Source organism: Anomaloglossus baeobatrachus (genome assembly GCF_048569485.1).
Source record: "Anomaloglossus baeobatrachus isolate aAnoBae1 chromosome 5 unlocalized genomic scaffold, aAnoBae1.hap1 SUPER_5_unloc_9, whole genome shotgun sequence".
Taxonomy (NCBI): Eukaryota; Metazoa; Chordata; class Amphibia; order Anura; family Aromobatidae; genus Anomaloglossus; species Anomaloglossus baeobatrachus.
Window position 1 is genome coordinate 478,413 of NW_027441813.1, and position 18,479 is coordinate 496,891.

Here is an 18,479-nt window from a genome sequence, read left to right on the forward strand (position 1 = left end):
GTCCCCACACCAGTTATTTCGGGAAAGGACCAGGGAGAGGTTGATGTGAGACTTGTGGACAGCCTCCCCACGCCTGTTATTGTGGAGACTGACGCGAGCAAGGCTGATGTGGAGCTTATGGACACCATCCCCACGCCTGTTATTTTGGGGTCTGACCAGGAAGAGGTCCATATGGAGTTTATGGACAGCCTCCCCACACTTGTTATTTCGGGGACTAACCAGTAGGAAATTGAAGTCGGGTTCGTGGATGGCCCCACCAAGCCTGTTGTTTTGGATACCACCCAGAGGGGAGTGGAAGTGGGGCGTGTGGATTACCTGCTCACACCAGTCATTTTGGAGAATGACCAAGAACAAGGACTATCCAGTCAGTTTGAAGCAGCCATCACCCACTTCCAAGCCAAACAGGACCCTGATGTGGATCTTTCTAACATCTTTTCCAAGGATAATTCACATTCCCAGTCTCCAGCATCCACTTCTGAGCCAAGAACCGTGAGTAAGCCTAACCACACTGTGGCTATTGACTGGGGAAAGATTGATAGTAAGAAATGTATGCAGGCCCAACTCTTGGACCCCACCTTAGTGCTTGTCCGCAATATGGCTGCTCAACCTGGGGAAGGTAATCAGGGGGAGGTGTATAGATGCAAGCCTCTGTTGCTGACCTCACCATTAAAAAGGACAATGCCGTTAGGCTTCCGATCATCCTTCTCCACTTATCATGTCTGGCTAATATTAAGAAGGGGGAGGAATGTGACGACATGGACTCTCATGGGTTAAAGTTTCTTAAAATTCAGCCAGACGTCATTGTTCTTCTGTGTGCTATCTCATGTTTGCTTAGCTATTGTTCTCCAGACTTTTCCAGTAACCATTGTATTGTAGTTGTGTATTGCTAATGTGATTACCTTAGTAGCCATTGTTGAGTCTGTGACTTGTAGACTCCATGTAGATAGCTTCAGTCTTTCTATGCACATCATTTGGATGAACATTGTCCATGCAGCTTGAGATTCATCCAATGGGAGAGGCGCTCTTGTCCAACCAATCGATGAGGACACAACAGTGTATCTAAGTGGAAGGCTGTGGCTATAAAAAGGACTTCTTTAAGCCACCAGGTTGTTGATGGATGCTGATGGATCCAGTCTAAGCTCTTTGGAGCTGACTAGAGGATCAGGATATCTTATGGCTTCAATCTAGGGACTCTGGTTCCGGTTGGAGACCATATCCACAGTCTAGGGATTTCGACCCCGGCTGCCAGGATTGTAACAGCAAACCAGGACTACCTAAGGAGGACACTCAGGTTGGGACAGTTCAGTCACCTGTTACAGACTTTGCAGACCTCAGACAGCTTCCTAAATCTGGCATTATTCCTTTCTCGGTGGGTGCCAGCCAAAAGCGGGGTGCTGCTGGATTGGAGTAAGCGGCCCTGGAACCTCTGAGGCAAGGACATTCTAAATCCCTGATGAGCCAGCGGAAGGGTGAGACTCTGTTGCCTGTTACATTTGTGTGTTTTGCTGGTTATGTGTTATGTGCCGTTAATTGTTTGGGGATCCAATAAAGTCTAATTATTGTGATTCCCTCACCCTGTGTTGTCTGAGTAGTGTTACGCCCACGGTTAAGGAGGCCGGCGTTCAGTTGGGATGAGCCCTGAGCCACACTGTCTTTCTAAAGGCGGCGGGTTTTAGTGGACGAGAGCACCCACTGAGCCCCGTGTCTCCACAACAGGTACCTGGGCTCCAGTAGTGTCCGTGCGGTGTCTGCGGGTATGGCGGAGCTTGGGTCTGAAGGCACGGTCGGTGGAGCTCCCGTGGTGGACTTCGCCCTCCTAGTGTTCCTGCGTTGGTTGTCTCTGGTCCGGGTGAGGCCACCAGGGGAACCACGTCTGCGGGAGGGTAAGTGCTGCTTCCCTCATGGCTACCCGGTGACTTCCTCAGATAGCGTGGTCGGGCAAGGTGCTCTCCCTACTGCGTCGCACGTGTGTCTGTACTGACACTTCCGGGTTGCGCACGGCCGTGCACGCGCGGGGAGGGTGACCCGGATGTGCCTGGCTGCGCGCCTGCACACTGGTTGGTCACTGCAGCTGTAACTTGGAAGTGCCTGTGAGCACTTCCGGGGTATCTGATCCGGAGGAAGAGACGCTGGAGGGGGCTGTGGGGTCCTCCATCTTAAAAATGAAGTTGAAACCTGACAGAGTGGTGCTTGCTCCGACCCTCTCCAGCTATGGACAGCCCGCAATCACCCCCATCCCGGGATACTACTCGGGAACCATCCCAAGCTCCATCCAAGCGAAAAAGTAGCAGTGCAGATAGTCACTCCAGAGGGATTACTACAGGTCACAAGAGGAAAGAGGATCATGAAAATCTCGGTTCTCAACCCTCTAGAATCGGCCAGACAATCACCTCGTCTCTGTCTCTAGCTCTGGTATTCGTCTTTCTTGCTATGGGTGAGTGATCTTCGTGAAAGTACTCCAATAGCTAATGTCCCCCTTCTTGTCTATAACTGTGTTTAGGTACATAGGAAGTGTTCCGCCGAGCAGAAAAATAAAGAATGGCCCTTGTGTGCCTGAAAATTACCCAATTCTTATAAAAAAGACTTTGTGAGCCCTGTATCAAGCAGACTGTATGGGAAGAAACTGTATGGGAAGACGCCCCTACATCCTATCCCCAGCAGCAGATCTTAGGGAACTTATCCGCACCAAAGTTCAGTCATCTTTAAAATCGTTAAAGGGGTCAAAAAAACATTAGTTCGGAAACCAGGTCGAACGTTTCTTCCTCTGATAGTTCTTCCTTCTCAGATGAAGCAGGGAAATCGTGCTTTCCTCTGGAGTGGATGGATGGCCTTGTTAGGGCTGTTCGCTCCACCATGGTGATTCAGGATACCAAACCTACTAAGTCCACTGGGGATACTAATTTCGCAGGATTATCCCAAAAGAAATGTAAATCTTTCCCAGTGAACGATACGATTAAAGCCCTAATCAGGAAGGAGTGGCAGAAGCAGGATAATAGGGGCTTTCTTCCATCCTCTTCTAAAACACGATATCCCTTTTGATGATGATGATGATGATGATGATGATGACCTCTCTCAATGGTGTAAAGTGCCTAAAGTGGATGTGGCAGTTGCAAAATCTTCTAAGAAATCAGCACTTCCATTTAAAGATATGGGTTTCCTGAAGGATGCCCTTGACAGGAAATCTGATACTTACCTGAAATGAACCTGGGAAGCCTCGGCCGCAGCACTAAAGCCTGCCATTTCTGCAACTTGCACGGCTAGGTCACTGTCAATATGGGTAGACCAGTTAGAAAAGCAAATTAAATCTGGTTCTTCTAGAGAAAAGTTACTCTTGTCCATCCCACTCCTGAAGGACGCAGCGACCTACCTTGCTGACGCCTCTGCTGATTCCGTACGTTTGGCGGCCCGATCTGCGGGATCTTCTAATGCTGCTCGACGCGCACTGTGGTTAAAATCATGGAAGGGGGACACGTCTTCAAAGACAAAATTGTGCACACTGCCTTGTCAGGGTGAGTTTATTTTTGGGCCTGAGTTAGACGACATTCTCACTAAAGCTGGGGATAATAAGAAGGCGTTCCCTAACACATACTTTCCTACCTGTAGGAAATCCTACAAAAAGTGTCAATTACAGCCCAACAGGTCAGAGCGCCGGGTAAAATATGACCCTCGCACGTCAGGTTCCAAGGGTTACCTGTTTGGTGGCGCATCATTCAGGGGAAAACAACATAAACAGTAACATTGACCTCCCTGTGGGAGGTAGACTCCGCTTCTACAGTACTATCTGGAAGACAATTATATGTAGCTCCTTCATCATCAATGTCATCTTTGAAGGTCTTCATTTAGAATTTACTTCCATACCTCCACAATCCTTTGTTTTAACCCCTACTAGAAAAACGTCAGAACAACATACTGCTTTAGTGACTGAAGTTCTCACTCCCTTTACAAAACGGGTCCTAGTTGAGGTCCCTGCCCATCAACGGGGCCAAGGTTTCTACTCTCCTCTTTTTCTGGTTACAAAGCCAGATGGCTCTTACAGAACAATAATCAATCTGAAAAAACTGATCCTCTCCTTAAAATATCGACCATTTAAGATGGAATCAATCCAGTCAGTCACGAAACTCCTTTTCCCCAATTGTTACATGTCAGTCTAAGGGGCACTTTGCACACTGCGACATCGCAGGTGCGATGTCGGTGGGGTCAAATTGAAAATGACGCACTTCCGGCATCGCATGCGACATCGCAGTGTGTAAAGGCTGGATGATACGATTAACGAGCGCAAAAGCGTCGTAATCGTATCATTGGTACAGCGTCGGCGTAATCCATAATTACGCTGACGCAATGGTCCGATGTTGTTCCTCGCTCCTGCGGCAGCACACATCGCTGTGTGTGAAGTCGCAGGAGCGAGGAACGTCTCCTACCGGCCTCACTGCGGCTTCCGTAGGATATGCGGAAGGAAGGAGGTGGGCAGGATGTTTACATCCTGCTCATCTCCGCCCCTCCGCTCTGATTGGCCGCCTGCCGTGTGACGTCGCAGTGACGCCGCACGACCCGCCCCCTTAACAAGGAGGCGGGTCGCCGGCCACAGGGACGTCGCACGGCAGGTGAGTGTGTGTGTGAAGCTGGCGTAACGATAACTTTCGCTACGCCAGCTATCACCACATATCGCTGCTGCGATGGGGGCGGGCACTATCGCACTCGGCATCGCAGCATCGGCCTGCGATGTCGTAGTGTGCAAAGCCCGCCTTAGACTTAAAAGATGCGTACTATCACATTCCTGTCCACCCACATCATCAACAATATTTAAGGGTAGCTGTCTTGATAAAAAAAACAATAAGACATTTTCAATTTGTAGCAATGCCCTTCAGAGTCTCACTGGCTCCTCGAATTTTCACAAAGATTATGGCAGAAGTCACAGCACATTTAAGGGAACGTCAAACCTTGATAATACCTTATTTAGATGATCTCCTGATAGTGGGGAAAACGGCGGATGAATGTACAACTCGCCTCAATCACACTATGTTTACTCTTCAACGACTTGGATGGATTCTGAATCTAAAAAAATCCAAGATAACCCCGACCACCTTTCAGTCTTTTCTAGGCATGTTACTGGACTCTCGTCAACAACGTTGTTTTCTACCAGGCGAAAAAATCCAGAGAAAAATTCTACACATACAGGTCTATCTGTACATATTCCTAAGGGACGGCATGTCCTTATTAGGCTCCATGACGTCCTGTATCCCTGCAGTTCCCTGGGCACTACTCCATACCAGGACTCTACAATGGGAGGTCTTGTCGGCAGCAAAAACTCTACGTGGCACTCTCAAGTCCAGTCTGACTCTGACCAGAGCAGCACAGGATTCCCTTGTTTGGTGGATGACAGAGTCCAACCTGACCACTGGAAAACTGCGGCACATTCATCTCACCAATATAGTGATGACAGACGCCAGCCCTTGGGGGTGGGGGGCTCACTTGGGGGACACTATAGCACAAGGTCTCTGGTCTCACCATGAAAGGCACACTTCCTCCAACTTCAAGGAACTACTGGCGGTCGAACAGACGCTAGTGCAGTTCCTTCCTCTCCTACAACAGACCCATGTTCGAATCCTATCCGACAACCAGACAGTAGTTTCCTATATCAACCACCAGGAAGGTACACGGTCTGGTTCTCTCGTGACAACGGCTGCCAGGATTTTGACTCTCGCCGGACGACAGAGCAGATTTTCTGAGCTGCCACACTCTCCATCAAGGGGAATGGAAATTGAACTGAGAAGTGTTTCTTCAGATTGTTCACTGGTGGGGCCGTCCAGTGATAGATTTGTTTGCCACCAAGAGAAACAAACAAATGGAGCAATTCTGTTCTCTAAACAAAACAGACAATCCAACTGTTGTAGATGCCCTGCAGATACCCTGGACTTTCAGCCTAGCATATGCCTTTCCCCCGATGATTCTGTTTCCGGTAGTTCTCAGGAAAATCAGAGAAGAACAGACAAGGGTCATTATGATAGCACCCTTTTGGCCCAGGCGTTCTTTGTTCTCCCTTCTCACGAGCATGTCGGTTACAGACCCCTGGGTTCTCCCATCCAGACCGAATCTACTATCCCAAGGGCCTATCCATCATCCCCACGTCAAGGGCTTGAACTTGACGGCATGAACTTTGAAAGGGAGTTGTTAGCCGCACATGGTTTTTCCCAATAACTGATTAATACCCTTCTTCACACTATGAAACCGGTGACGACCAGACAACATAGTCGAGTCTGGAGAAAATTTCTTGAATTTTCTCCTAACTCCTCTCCAGAGGTAGTTCTTATCTCATCTATATTGAAGTTTCTCCAATCTGGTCGAGACATGGGTCTTTCCCTGAATACACTCAAAGCTCTAGGGGCCCTCTACAATTCTAACATAGCTGGTAATCGATGGGTCATGCATTTTGTTAAGTCATGTGAATGCAGACAGCTGGTTCATATTCCCAATCCTCCCCCTTGGGACCTCAATCTGGTGTTAGACGCCCTGACAGGGCCCCCCTTTGAGCCCCTGCAGTCAGCTTCGGATAAACTAATTTCCTTAAAAACCTGTCTGCTGGTCGCCTTAACCTCTGCTCGCCGCATTAGCAATATCCAGGCTCTATCCATTGATCCTCCGTATCTGCAGGTCTTTCCTGACAAAATTATTCTTAAAACAGACCCTACTTACTTGCCTAAGGTAGCTTCCCATTTTCACAGAAGTCAGGAGATTATTTTGCCTTCATTTTTTCCTAATCCGGTCAAACCTGAGGAATATATGTACCATACCTTGGATGTCCGTAACGTCTTACTTGAGTACATTGCTAGAACAGCCTCCTGTAGACACCTTAGGTCTTTGTTCATATCCTTTCAAGGCCATAGGAAAGGGTGTCAGGTGACAAAAAGCACATTAGCAAGATGGGTGAGGGAGGCAATATCTCTGGCATATACAGCTAAAGAAGAACCATTCAAAAAACACAAAAACCTGAGCTGAAACAATGTTCAGTAAACATGCAACATTAAGCATGTGAATTGCAGCCTTAAGACTAGAAAAAACCAAGGAGAAAAATTGTATGAAAAATACCCTGAATATAAATAAATAAATTGCAAGTGCTTAATAACAGGGTACTTTGTGTATACATTTTTGCAAAAAGGTAAAAAGCTGTCTCACCTCGTCACGGTGTACCCATCTGAGACAGTCCCTAACCTACTGAAGTTAAAAACATTATCAATACCTGACTTGTGTCATGTCAAAACTCCAATATGGATGGTGGCAAGTGGTCAGCTGTGTCCCAGATAAAATACACAGCAAAGTGAGACGCAATCATCTGTTCAGTCTCAGTACTAGGAGGGCTGCACCCCCAACTTGCAACCAAGCAAGAAAACATACAAAAAACACAAAAACCTGAGCTGAAACAATGTTCAGTAAACATGCAACATTAAGCATGTGAATTGCAGCCTTAAGACTAGAAAAAACCAAGGAGAAAAATTGTATGAAAAATACCCTGAATATAAATAAATAAATTGCAAGTGCTTAATAACAGGGTACTTAGTGTATACATTTTTGCAAAAAGGTAAAAAGCTGTCTCACCTCGTCACGGTGTACCCATCTGAGACAGTCCCTAACCTACTGAAGTTAAAAACATTATCAATACCTGACTTGTGTCATGTCAAAACTCCAATATGGATGGTGGCAAGTGGTCAGCTGTGTCCCAGATAAAATACACAGCAAAGTGAGACGCAATCAGCTGTTCAGTCTCAGTACTAGGAGGGCTGCACCCCCAACTTGCAACCAAGCAAGAAAACATACAAAAAACACAAAAACCTGAGCTGAAACAATGTTCAGTAAACATGCAACATTAAGCATGTGAATTGCAGCCTTAAGACTAGAAAAAACCAAGGAGAAAAATTGTATGAAAAATACCCTGAATATAAATAAATAAATTGCAAGTGCTTAATAACAGGGTACTTAGTGTATACATTTTTGCAAAAAGGTAAAAAGCTGTCTCACCTCGTCACGGTGTACCCATCTGAGACAGTCCCTAACCTACTGAAGTTAAAAACATTATCAATACCTGACTTGTGTCATGTCAAAACTCCAATATGGATGGTGGCAAGTGGTCAGCTGTGTCCCAGATAAAATACACAGCAAAGTGAGACGCAATCAGCTGTTCAGTCTCAGTACTAGGAGGGCTGCACCCCCAACTTGCAACCAAGCAAGAAAACATACAAAAAACACAAAAACCTGAGCTGAAACAATGTTCAGTAAACATGCAACATTAAGCATGTGAATTGCAGCCTTAAGACTAGAAAAAACCAAGGAGAAAAATTGTATGAAAAATACCCTGAATATAAATAAATAAATTGCAAGTGCTTAATAACAGGGTACTTAGTGTATACATTTTTGCAAAAAGGTAAAAAGCTGTCTCACCTCGTCACGGTGTACCCATCTGAGACAGTCCCTAACCTACTGAAGTTAAAAACATTATCAATACCTGACTTGTGTCATGTCAAAACTCCAATATGGATGGTGGCAAGTGGTCAGCTGTGTCCCAGATAAAATACACAGCAAAGTGAGACGCAATCAGCTGTTCAGTCTCAGTACTAGGAGGGCTGCACCCCCAACTTGCAACCAAGCAAGAAAACATACAAAAAACACAAAAACCTGAGCTGAAACAATGTTCAGTAAACATGCAACATTAAGCATGTGAAATGCAGCCTTAAGACTAGAAAAAAACAAGGAGAAAAATTGTATGAAAAATACCCTGAATATAAATAAATAAATTGCAAGTGCTTAATAACAGGGTACTTAGTGTATACATTTTTGCAAAAAGGTAAAAAGCTGTCTCACCTCGTCACGGTGTACCCATCTGAGACAGTCCCTAACCTACTGAAGTTAAAAACATTATCAATACCTGACTTGTGTCATGTCAAAACTCCAATATGGATGGTGGCAAGTGGTCAGCTGTGTCCCAGATAAAATACACAGCAAAGTGAGACGCAATCAGCTGTTCAGTCTCAGTACTAGGAGGGCTGCACCCCCAACTTGCAACCAAGCAAGAAAACATACAAAAAACACAAAAACCTGAGCTGAAACAATGTTCAGTAAACATGCAACATTAAGCATGTGAATTGCAGCCTTAAGACTAGAAAAAACCAAGGAGAAAAATTGTATGAAAAATACCCTGAATATAAATAAATAAATTGCAAGTGCTTAATAACAGGGTACTTAGTGTATACATTTTTGCAAAAAGGTAAAAAGCTGTCTCACCTCGTCACGGTGTACCCATCTGAGACAGTCCCTAACCTACTGAAGTTAAAAACATTATCAATACCTGACTTGTGTCATGTCAAAACTCCAATATGGATGGTGGCAAGTGGTCAGCTGTGTCCCAGATAAAATACACAGCAAAGTGAGACGCAATCAGCTGTTCAGTCTCAGTACTAGGAGGGCTGCACCCCCAACTTGCAACCAAGGAGAAAAATTGTATGAAAAAAACCCTGAATATAAATAATAAATTTTCATACAATTTTTCTCCTTGTTTTTTTCTAGTCTTAAGGCTGCAATTCACATGCTTAATGTTGCATGTTTACTGAACATTGTTTCAGCTCAGGTTTTTGTGTTTTTTGTATGTTTTCTTGCTTGGTTGCAAGTTGGGGGTGCAGCCCTCCTAGTACTGAGACTGAACAGCTGATTGCGTCTCACTTTGCTGTGTATTTTATCTGGGACACAGCTGACCACTTGCCACCATCCATATTGGAGTTTTGACATGACACAAGTCAGGTATTGATAATGTTTTTAACTTCAGTAGGTTAGGGACTGTCTCAGATGGGTACACCGTGACGAGGTGAGACAGCTTTTTACCTTTTTGCAAAAATGTATACACTAAGTACCCTGTTATTAAGCACTTGCAATTTATTTATTTATATTCAGGGTATTTTTCATACAATTTTTCTCCTTGGTTTTTTTTAAAGAAGAACCATTGCCACATAGTGTGCGAGCTCATTCTACTCGAGCACTGGCATCTTCCTGGGCTGAGAAGGCAGATGTCTCTATCACTCACATATGTAAGGCTGCTACTTGGTCCTCGCCTTACACATTCTATAATCACTATAAATTGGACCTACCCTCTGCTTCAGACCTTACTTTTGGAAGATCAATTCTACAAGCGGTGGTCTCTCCCTAGGTGGCGGTATTTCTGAAAGTCTCTCAAGTGGGTGCTGTCGTGGTGATAGGAAAAGACTAAATTACTTACTGGTAATGAGATTTTTCGGAGGCCACGACAGCACCCGCACACCCCACCCTTATAAATTTACTCACCCCCTTGGTGGATGTGGTCCTTCTTGGTTCTTTTATTTTTGTGTCATACAAATCCACTGCGGTTCCTCTCACATGCTCTGAAAACCAACTGATGAGGGAGAGGGACCGCCCTTTTTTATCTGTAGGTTTCCTGTTCTGAAGGGGATGATCCCTCTCTCAAGTGGGTGCTGTCATGGACTCCGGAAAATCCCATTACCGGTAAGTAATTTAGTCTATATTCACTATATGGACAAGAGTATTGCAACCCTCCCCCAAAAATACCCAACATTCCTCCTCCCTCTTCTTCCTAACTCCCAATCTCAGCGATCTGCCATTCATTACAGTTAGGGGTATTTTACATGTTGCCACATCGCTACTGATATATCGTCGGGGTCACGTCATTAGTGACGCACATCTGGCGCCGGTAGCGACATCACAATGTGTAAATCCTAGGAGCGACGATGAACGAGCGTAAAAGTCAAAAATCGCTGATCTGTGTCACGTCGTTCATTTCCATAATGTCGCCCCTGCTGCTGATACAATGTTGTTTGTCGTTCCTGCAGCACCACACATCGCTGTGTGTGAAGCCGCAGGACCGACAAACCTCTCTTTACCTGCGTCCCGCCGCCAATGCGGAAGGAAGGAGGTGGCGGGATGTTGTGTCCCGCTCATCTCCGCCCCTCCACTTCTATTGGCCGGTCGCTTCGTGACGTCACGGTGACGCCGAACGCACCTCTCCCTTGAAGGAGGGATTGTTCGGCAGTTACCGCGACGTCGCTGACAAGGTATGTGCGTGTGAAGCAGCCGTAGCGATAATGTTTGCTATGGCAGCAATCACAAGATATTGCATGTGCGACGGGGGCGGGTACTATCGCGCTCGACCCCTTACTTTCAGCGCACAATCTCCATGTCTGAACAATGTCTGTAACTTCTCTATACTACAATAATAAACATGTTCATATTACAAATTACTATTTCCATCTACGATCCATTCCTTCTTTGTGGGAACATCTGATGTGATCGAGTTTGACAAAATAATCAGTGATCACTGGGGAACAATTTGAAAAAAATTTTCTGTTGAGTTAGGTTTTTGAGCTGGTTTATACTAAAATTTGCATGCTGATTCCAAAAATGTAGTCAGTTTTTTTCTATCACGTCAAGTTTTTCCTCCTCAACTTACCTGCCATAGAAGCACAATTGCACTGATTTCTGTAATAAGACTTGTTATCTCAGTACAATTCGACTCATATGGAGCTACGTGGCAACTTGTAAGAGTAGTCACAACTGAGACAGTGCCTATTTCTTATATATTTCATTTTTTGTTCATATTTGTACTATTTAAAAAAAAAAACAACACTTTTTAGGTACAGTAGTTTACATATTTTTGAGAAGACAAAAATCCTATAGTTCAAAAACTTGACGTGATAGAGAAAAACTGAGATCATTTCTGGATTCAGCATCCAAAAATTAATTAAGAACAGTTGTCTGACCTAACTCCTAAAAAATTGCATTCCCCAGTGACGCCATGTACAGAAATATTAGGTCTACAGCAACATCACATATGTTATACAGAAGAATAGCGCTGTCTCCATAGCTCTTTATACAGTGACTTATAGATCAGACAAGCTCCTCATATTTTGGCAGTTTCTATTTTCCTCAGAAGCTTTTTATATGAATAAGATCAGTGAGTCTCGTTATACCGAGTAGAGAAGCTCCAGGGTGTTACGAACCGGCGCCGCCATAGCCGCAAGCAGCCTGCTGCAGTTCCTGCTGCGCCCAGGCGCTGGCTGCCGTTCTTGGCTGTGCCTCGGGTCATCCAGTTGGCTGCGCCTTCCACCACGTCTAAGTGTGGAGAGGCGGCTAGTGCGCATGCGTGCGCCGATTTACCCCAGCCAGAGTCTAAGCCCGGTGTTTTGCCTAGTGAGCATGCTCAGCCTGATTGTGTTATGTCTAAGACGAAGTCCTCAGTTCAGGCTACTGAGCATGCTCCCACAATTAACCCTAACAGCCTCTTTGCACAGGTACTTGGACTTCGTGCTGTGTCTAAGTTCTGGGATGTGCCTACTGAGCATGCTCAAACTGATAGTCTGCTTTCTGAGCCTGTTGCTCAGGCTACTGAGGATGCTCAGGCACTTAGTGCATCAGAGGCTAGGTCTGGTAAGGACCTCACTGAGCATGTCCGTGAGGTGGCAGGCCCTGATAGGGCAGAGAGTGTCAGGTGTCCCGATGACGTGGCAACTCCGGACTGGCTTGCAGAGGCCCGCCCCTATGATCTGGCACCTCACCATTGGTCGTCAGACAATGACTGGTGAAGTGTTTGGGGCGTGGCTGCCATGAGGTCATCAATGACGTGGCGGTTCCGGATAGATCGCATGTGACGTCACTGATGACATGGCACTCTGCTGTTGGACTTTGGTGGTTCCACCCTGGGTTTGGGGCGGACCCAGGTTATAAAAGTGGCTGGAGACAACATGGAGGTGCGCAGTCTTCATTTAGAGTTCTTGGTGGCATAAGCCTTGTTGGAAGTGGTAGGTAGGGCTAGGCGAACGGTGCCAGTCACGCCAAGATTCGTGGCTCAGCACATGAGGGTCAGGCGCCGTGCTTCCTTGCTACTGTTCCTGTTGTGCTAGAACAGTCCAGTGGCGTTAACTGTTAAATAACAATTGTCCTTAATAAACACACTTCAAACACTGATCTATTACACCAATCTGGGCACTATAATGCTCAGATAAGAAGAGGAGCTGAATACATAATGATTTTTAAAAAGTACAAAACTTTATTTATTACAAAATCAAGTAAAAACAGGAAAAAAGCCCTCAAAGTGGAGCACATCATCCCCAGTTAATAACCCTCTGAAAAATATATACAAGGATACATCCACAGATATATTTATATATAGCTATGACTGGCTGATAACAGAGACAACAGAAATCTAATAGTCTCCTCAGGCCTATATGAGCCAGTTTAAAATATCAATACTATATCAGCCAGTAAATAGCAAAGTAAATAGGTGCTACTATTTATGAGAATGTTCAAAATCATATCACCTGCCCATCGGCACCAAATGACATGTGCATTGTTGAATGGGCTATAAACAGCGTGCAAATAACACACTGGTTTGCACCTACATAAATCTACCGTGCCGATGAGAAGGTGGTGAAAAAGAAAATGAAAATTCACAAAGTCAATCAGCATTCAGTAAGCACCCATGGTCCATCAAGAAACATTATATGGCTGACAGCAGAGACAACAGAGGTTTATTAATCTCTTCAGGCATATATAAGCCAATTTAGAATATCCCTGCTGTCTCAGCCGGCCAATGGCAAAAGAAAGTTCAATATAAACCATTTGGTGCAACTATTCATGAGAAATGTTCATAATCATTTCACCTGCCCATCAGCACCAGATAACATGTGCATTAAATATGCTATAAACAGTGTGCAAATAACACACTGGCTTGTGCCTACATAAATCTACTGCGCTGATGAGGAGGTGGTAAGATAAGAAAAATTCACAGGGTCAATTCACATTCAATAAGCACCGGTGGTCTATCATGAAGCACTGTGAGCCATATCAGTTGTAAACTAACATAACGCACAGGCACTCATGACAGACCGCTGAAAGATGACATTGCATAAAATTGCATAATACTATCAACAGTCATATACCTGGAACGGAGAGTAAACTGGGCGAGTGCTCCCCCACCCCTGACGCCGTTTCGCCTCGCTTCTTCAAAAGGGGCGTGTCAGGGTGGGGAGATGTCCAGGCATTTATCGTCATAAAACAGCCAATGGCAGAGGCCGTCAAAGCAAGCCTCCATACACGTCCCTGTCACATGATGCTGGTAACGTTGGCGCGTGGGGCAGTCACCGCCTACCTCTATCAAGTTCACTCTCCTGGATGCGCACGCTGGAACGCAGCGTGACACGCAATGTCCCAAGTAAGGCGCATACCAGGAAGTGTGAGGAGCGGAGACCGACGCACGCGCACTGCCGGCAGCATGTAACTGAATGCCGATATGGAAAACATCGCAGAGTATTTCAAATGGAGAAAATTATTTTAAGGGAAAATTAACAATGTCTCTATTATAGTTGAATTACAATCAGTATATACAGATCATTCAACATACACAAAATTGTATGCAGATGTCCATACACACGTTACATTGCAAATATGATAAATGTGGAGAAAAAAATATATATATGTATATATTGGATGTTAAACAACAAATACTTCATAGCAGTGTACAAATCCTCATATTATCAAAGGTAATACCTATAAATTCTACCGCTTATGTAAACAGGCAGTCGATATAAATATAAAAAAGACTGCACATGGTATAGAATTATCCACAAAAGCTATATACATTAATCATGATCAAATTTCCCAATAACGTTTTTTGGAAGAAAAGCTGCATTAGGAATAAAAATTCTTCTGAGATATATGGGAGTTGATATCGGCTTCACCACATTAGATGTTTCGAGTCAAATTAGAATTTGTTGCTTGCCAGCGGAAATCGTTTGCCAAGAGCGTGATCTCGTATAGACACACATTAGACTGCTTATCTAAAGCTAAAAACAAAAGAAAAAAAAAACATTAAAACAATTAGCCTGGACTATGTATTCAGCTTCACTTCTTATCTGAGCATTATAGTGCCCAGATTGGTGTAATAGATCAGTGGTGTTAACTGGGCTGCGGCTGCTGCATCACCTGTTCAGTTGTGCCTCCTACGCACACGGACAGAATACCTGTTGCGTCACATGTCCGAGAGTGCCTCTACGCACACGGACAGTGTACCTGCTGCGCCACCTGTCCGGTTGTGCCCTCTACGCGCACGGACAGCGCACGCCAGAACCCCTGTGAAGTTAACAGGGTGTTCCTGGATTGGGTGTGTGAACCCTATTATCCTCCTCGGCTTCCCAGTCAAATGCTACTGGTGTGACTACCTGGTCTGACGTGTCCTTTACACACGTGGCCAGTCGAGTGGTGGCCAGAAACGCTAATTGGAGGACCGCTCGGCCTGACGTGTCTTACACACGTGGCCGACAGGGCACTGTCACAGTGGTTTTCTCGGTCAACGCTAACTGGTTACCATCCGGCCTGACGTGTTGTTACACACGTGGTCGGAGTAGCGTCCGCTCCACCGAAGCGCTAACTGGGTTGTCGTCCGGTCTGACGTGTCCCTACACACGTGACCGGTTCCTTGAGTTATCTCAGAGCCATCCAGCTCTATAGTCTCCACCTAACCCACAGGGTGCCAGCAGCTCCATTACCATCTGGAGCACGGTGGGCCCCGACTGGCGATTGGGATATATACCCCTGGTCCTAATCTGCCGGTCCCCCCGTAACACAGGGATAAAGACCCCGTCTTGTATTGACACGCTGGAAGCCCGAAGTCTCCAGCCCCGGGGCCCAGATCCTCTCATTTTTGGCTCCAGCGTTTCTTTTAGAATAAATCCCCTTCTCATACCGTCCTGTAGTAATGACTTTGTTAATCACGTTTTGTCGGAATCCATCTAAATGTTATCAATTTATGTGTAAGAAACAATAATCGTCCTACCGCAGTTTTCCCGCGTGTGTCCAGTGTCAGTTCCTCTATATTCCCCTATATAAAACCTTGGTGTCTCCGACCAAACCTGCTGATTAGGATTTTACAATCGTAATAACTTTACTCCAAAAAAGTATTTATACTCCGCAGCCTGTGTATAAGATCCGCAGCCTGCGTATAAGATCAGGGTTTCATTTTAGATCACAATTACACATAATTTCTATCACACAATGATTTTATTCTTTACACTTTTGTAACGACCGCTGCAGGTTCAAGTCTCCAAAGGAAAAGGAGGCAGAAGAAATATCTCAGAAGGTATAAATATATGGAATATAAATATAACATACAAAGGTTAGCGTGTAAGACAAGGTCTGTATGAAGAAGAGACGGGGACAGCAAACATCAGAGTAATAATGTCTACCATGGGACAAAGCTATATAGATCCATCATAATACGCACATATATACATCCACAATAAATGAAGGAAAGGTAGAAGCAGAGTGGAATATATACAGCAGTAATACTAAAGTTATGGAGACATATATGTGTATAAGTATCCACTAAGTATTAGAGTATGTGTAGAGTATGCAGGAGGAATAGAGAGGAGCGTACAATATACTGTATTTTTCAGACCATAAGACGCCCTTTTTTCCCCCCAAATGTTGGGGGAAAGTGGGTTGTGCGTCTAATGGTCTGAATGTAGGGCATGGCAGAGGGGAATGAGGGTGCTGCGGTGGAGCGGGTCATCGAGGGCACGAGCAGGCAGCAGCAGCGACTGCCGTGACCACGTGGGCCCGCTCATTACATATGCACGCCCATCCTCCCGCCCATCTCTCAGCGCTGAAGCCGGGGCTGATAGGTGGGCGGGATGATGGGCGGGGACGCGCGCATAATTAACAGCCGGCCGTAATCACCCCTGGCAACTACAGCCTGGAGTGATCATGCTCAGCTGTATTCACTGCTCCCGCGCATCATCATCAGCGCGGGGTGCAGTGAATCAATGTACTCACCGTTCCCCTGCAGCACCGCGATGTCCTCCAGTCTGCCGGCCGCGCTGTGTGGACTGGAGACTAGCGGGGCTCACAGCGATGACGTCATCACTGTGCGCACGTGTGTCTTCACAGCCGCGCCGGCAGTGCTGCATGGAACGTGGCCGGCTCAACACAGCACTGCCGGCACAGACAGGAGGAGGAGTGACGCTGCGTGGAACGAGGAAAGGTGAGTATAAACGTTTATTTATTTTTTGTGTGTGCCGCTGGATGATAGGGGTATATGAACAGGATGATGGCATATAGCAGGATGATGGGGGTATATGAACAGGATGATGGCATATAGCAGGATGATGGGGGTATATGAACAGGATGATGGCATATAGCAGGATGATGGGGGTATATGAACAGGATGATGGCATATAGCAGGATGATGGGGGTATATGAACAGGATGATGGCATATAGCAGGATGATGGGGGTATATGAGCAGGATGATGGGGGTATATAAGCAGGATGATGGGGGTATATGAGCAGGATGATGGTGTATATAGCAGGATGGGATCACATACCAGGATGGCAGTATATAGCAAGATGGGGCTATACCAGGATGAGGGACATAAATATATACACAAGGCAGGAGGATCATTACCAGGATGGGGTATCTTAGTAGAGAATTTGGGGACATTACCCCCATAATAGTGTCAGCAACAGATCCTCGCCCCATAACAATGTGTCATGACCACATTTTTTGCTTAAAATTTTATTTTCCTATTTTCCTTCTCTAATACCAGGGTGCATCTTATGGTCCAGTGCGTCTTATAGTCCGAAAAATACGGTACTAATGTAAAGAGTCCATAGACGAAGATCTAACCAAACATTGCACCAAAGAACATGGAGAGATCCCTAATCTATATGGTGTCATAGTAGTAATCCCTATAATGCAGAGTAGAAAGGCAATTTCCAGCACAATCTGTGCTGCAATAAAACCAAAAGTTTATTCCAGGGATTAAAATTTTAGCAGGATCCATTTTAAAGCCGACATTTTTCGGGCAAGGTGCGCCCTTACCCATAGCACAAACAGAAAATGGAAGGACTCATTTATATACAAATATATTAAGTGTAAAAAAACCCACAGCCCAATCATTACATAGGATGAATTAACCAATTGTACACATTCCCAACTACGTAGGGTTAACCAAACCAGGTGTGCTGGAAGGTAATTATATAGTATCAAACAATGTGCACAAACATTGTATAGAATTGTTTCTTATACTTTATTGTAAACCCAGGTTTCAGGTTCAGTCCCCCTGGTCCTCTGGTATCTAATGTGAGAATCCAGAAAGCCTCTCCCGATAATGAAGCTTCTGCCATCTCCCACCTCTGGCCGGATTAGAGACTTCTTCTATACCTGCCCGGTCTGCATTGTGTGCAGTCACACAGTGTCGCCCGCACCCGAATACCAACTGTTCCTATTATTTATATTGGCTTTGTTCCGCTATTCGCTTTTTAGTTTTTCCAATAGTACAACCAATATATCTTTTCTGGCAGATGGTGCATTCAATGGAGTAAATAACGTGATGTGAGTCACAGTTTATGAAATCCTTTATATTATAAATCGCACCTTGACATGATGAGAAATCCA

At 45.2% G+C, this 18,479-nt stretch overlaps 1 protein-coding gene across 1 annotated transcript in view; it reads right to left on the bottom strand.

Annotated features, from left to right (window-relative positions):
* Window positions 1-14,769: 14,769 nt before the first annotated feature.
* LOC142259337 (uncharacterized) overlaps window positions 14,770-18,479 on the bottom strand; it is a 38,940-nt gene continuing 35,230 nt past the window's right edge. The window contains exon 7 of the mRNA XM_075331802.1: window positions 14,770-14,870. Coding sequence (XP_075187917.1) covers window positions 14,770-14,870 — 101 coding nt within the window. The remainder of the gene's footprint in view (window positions 14,871-18,479) is intronic.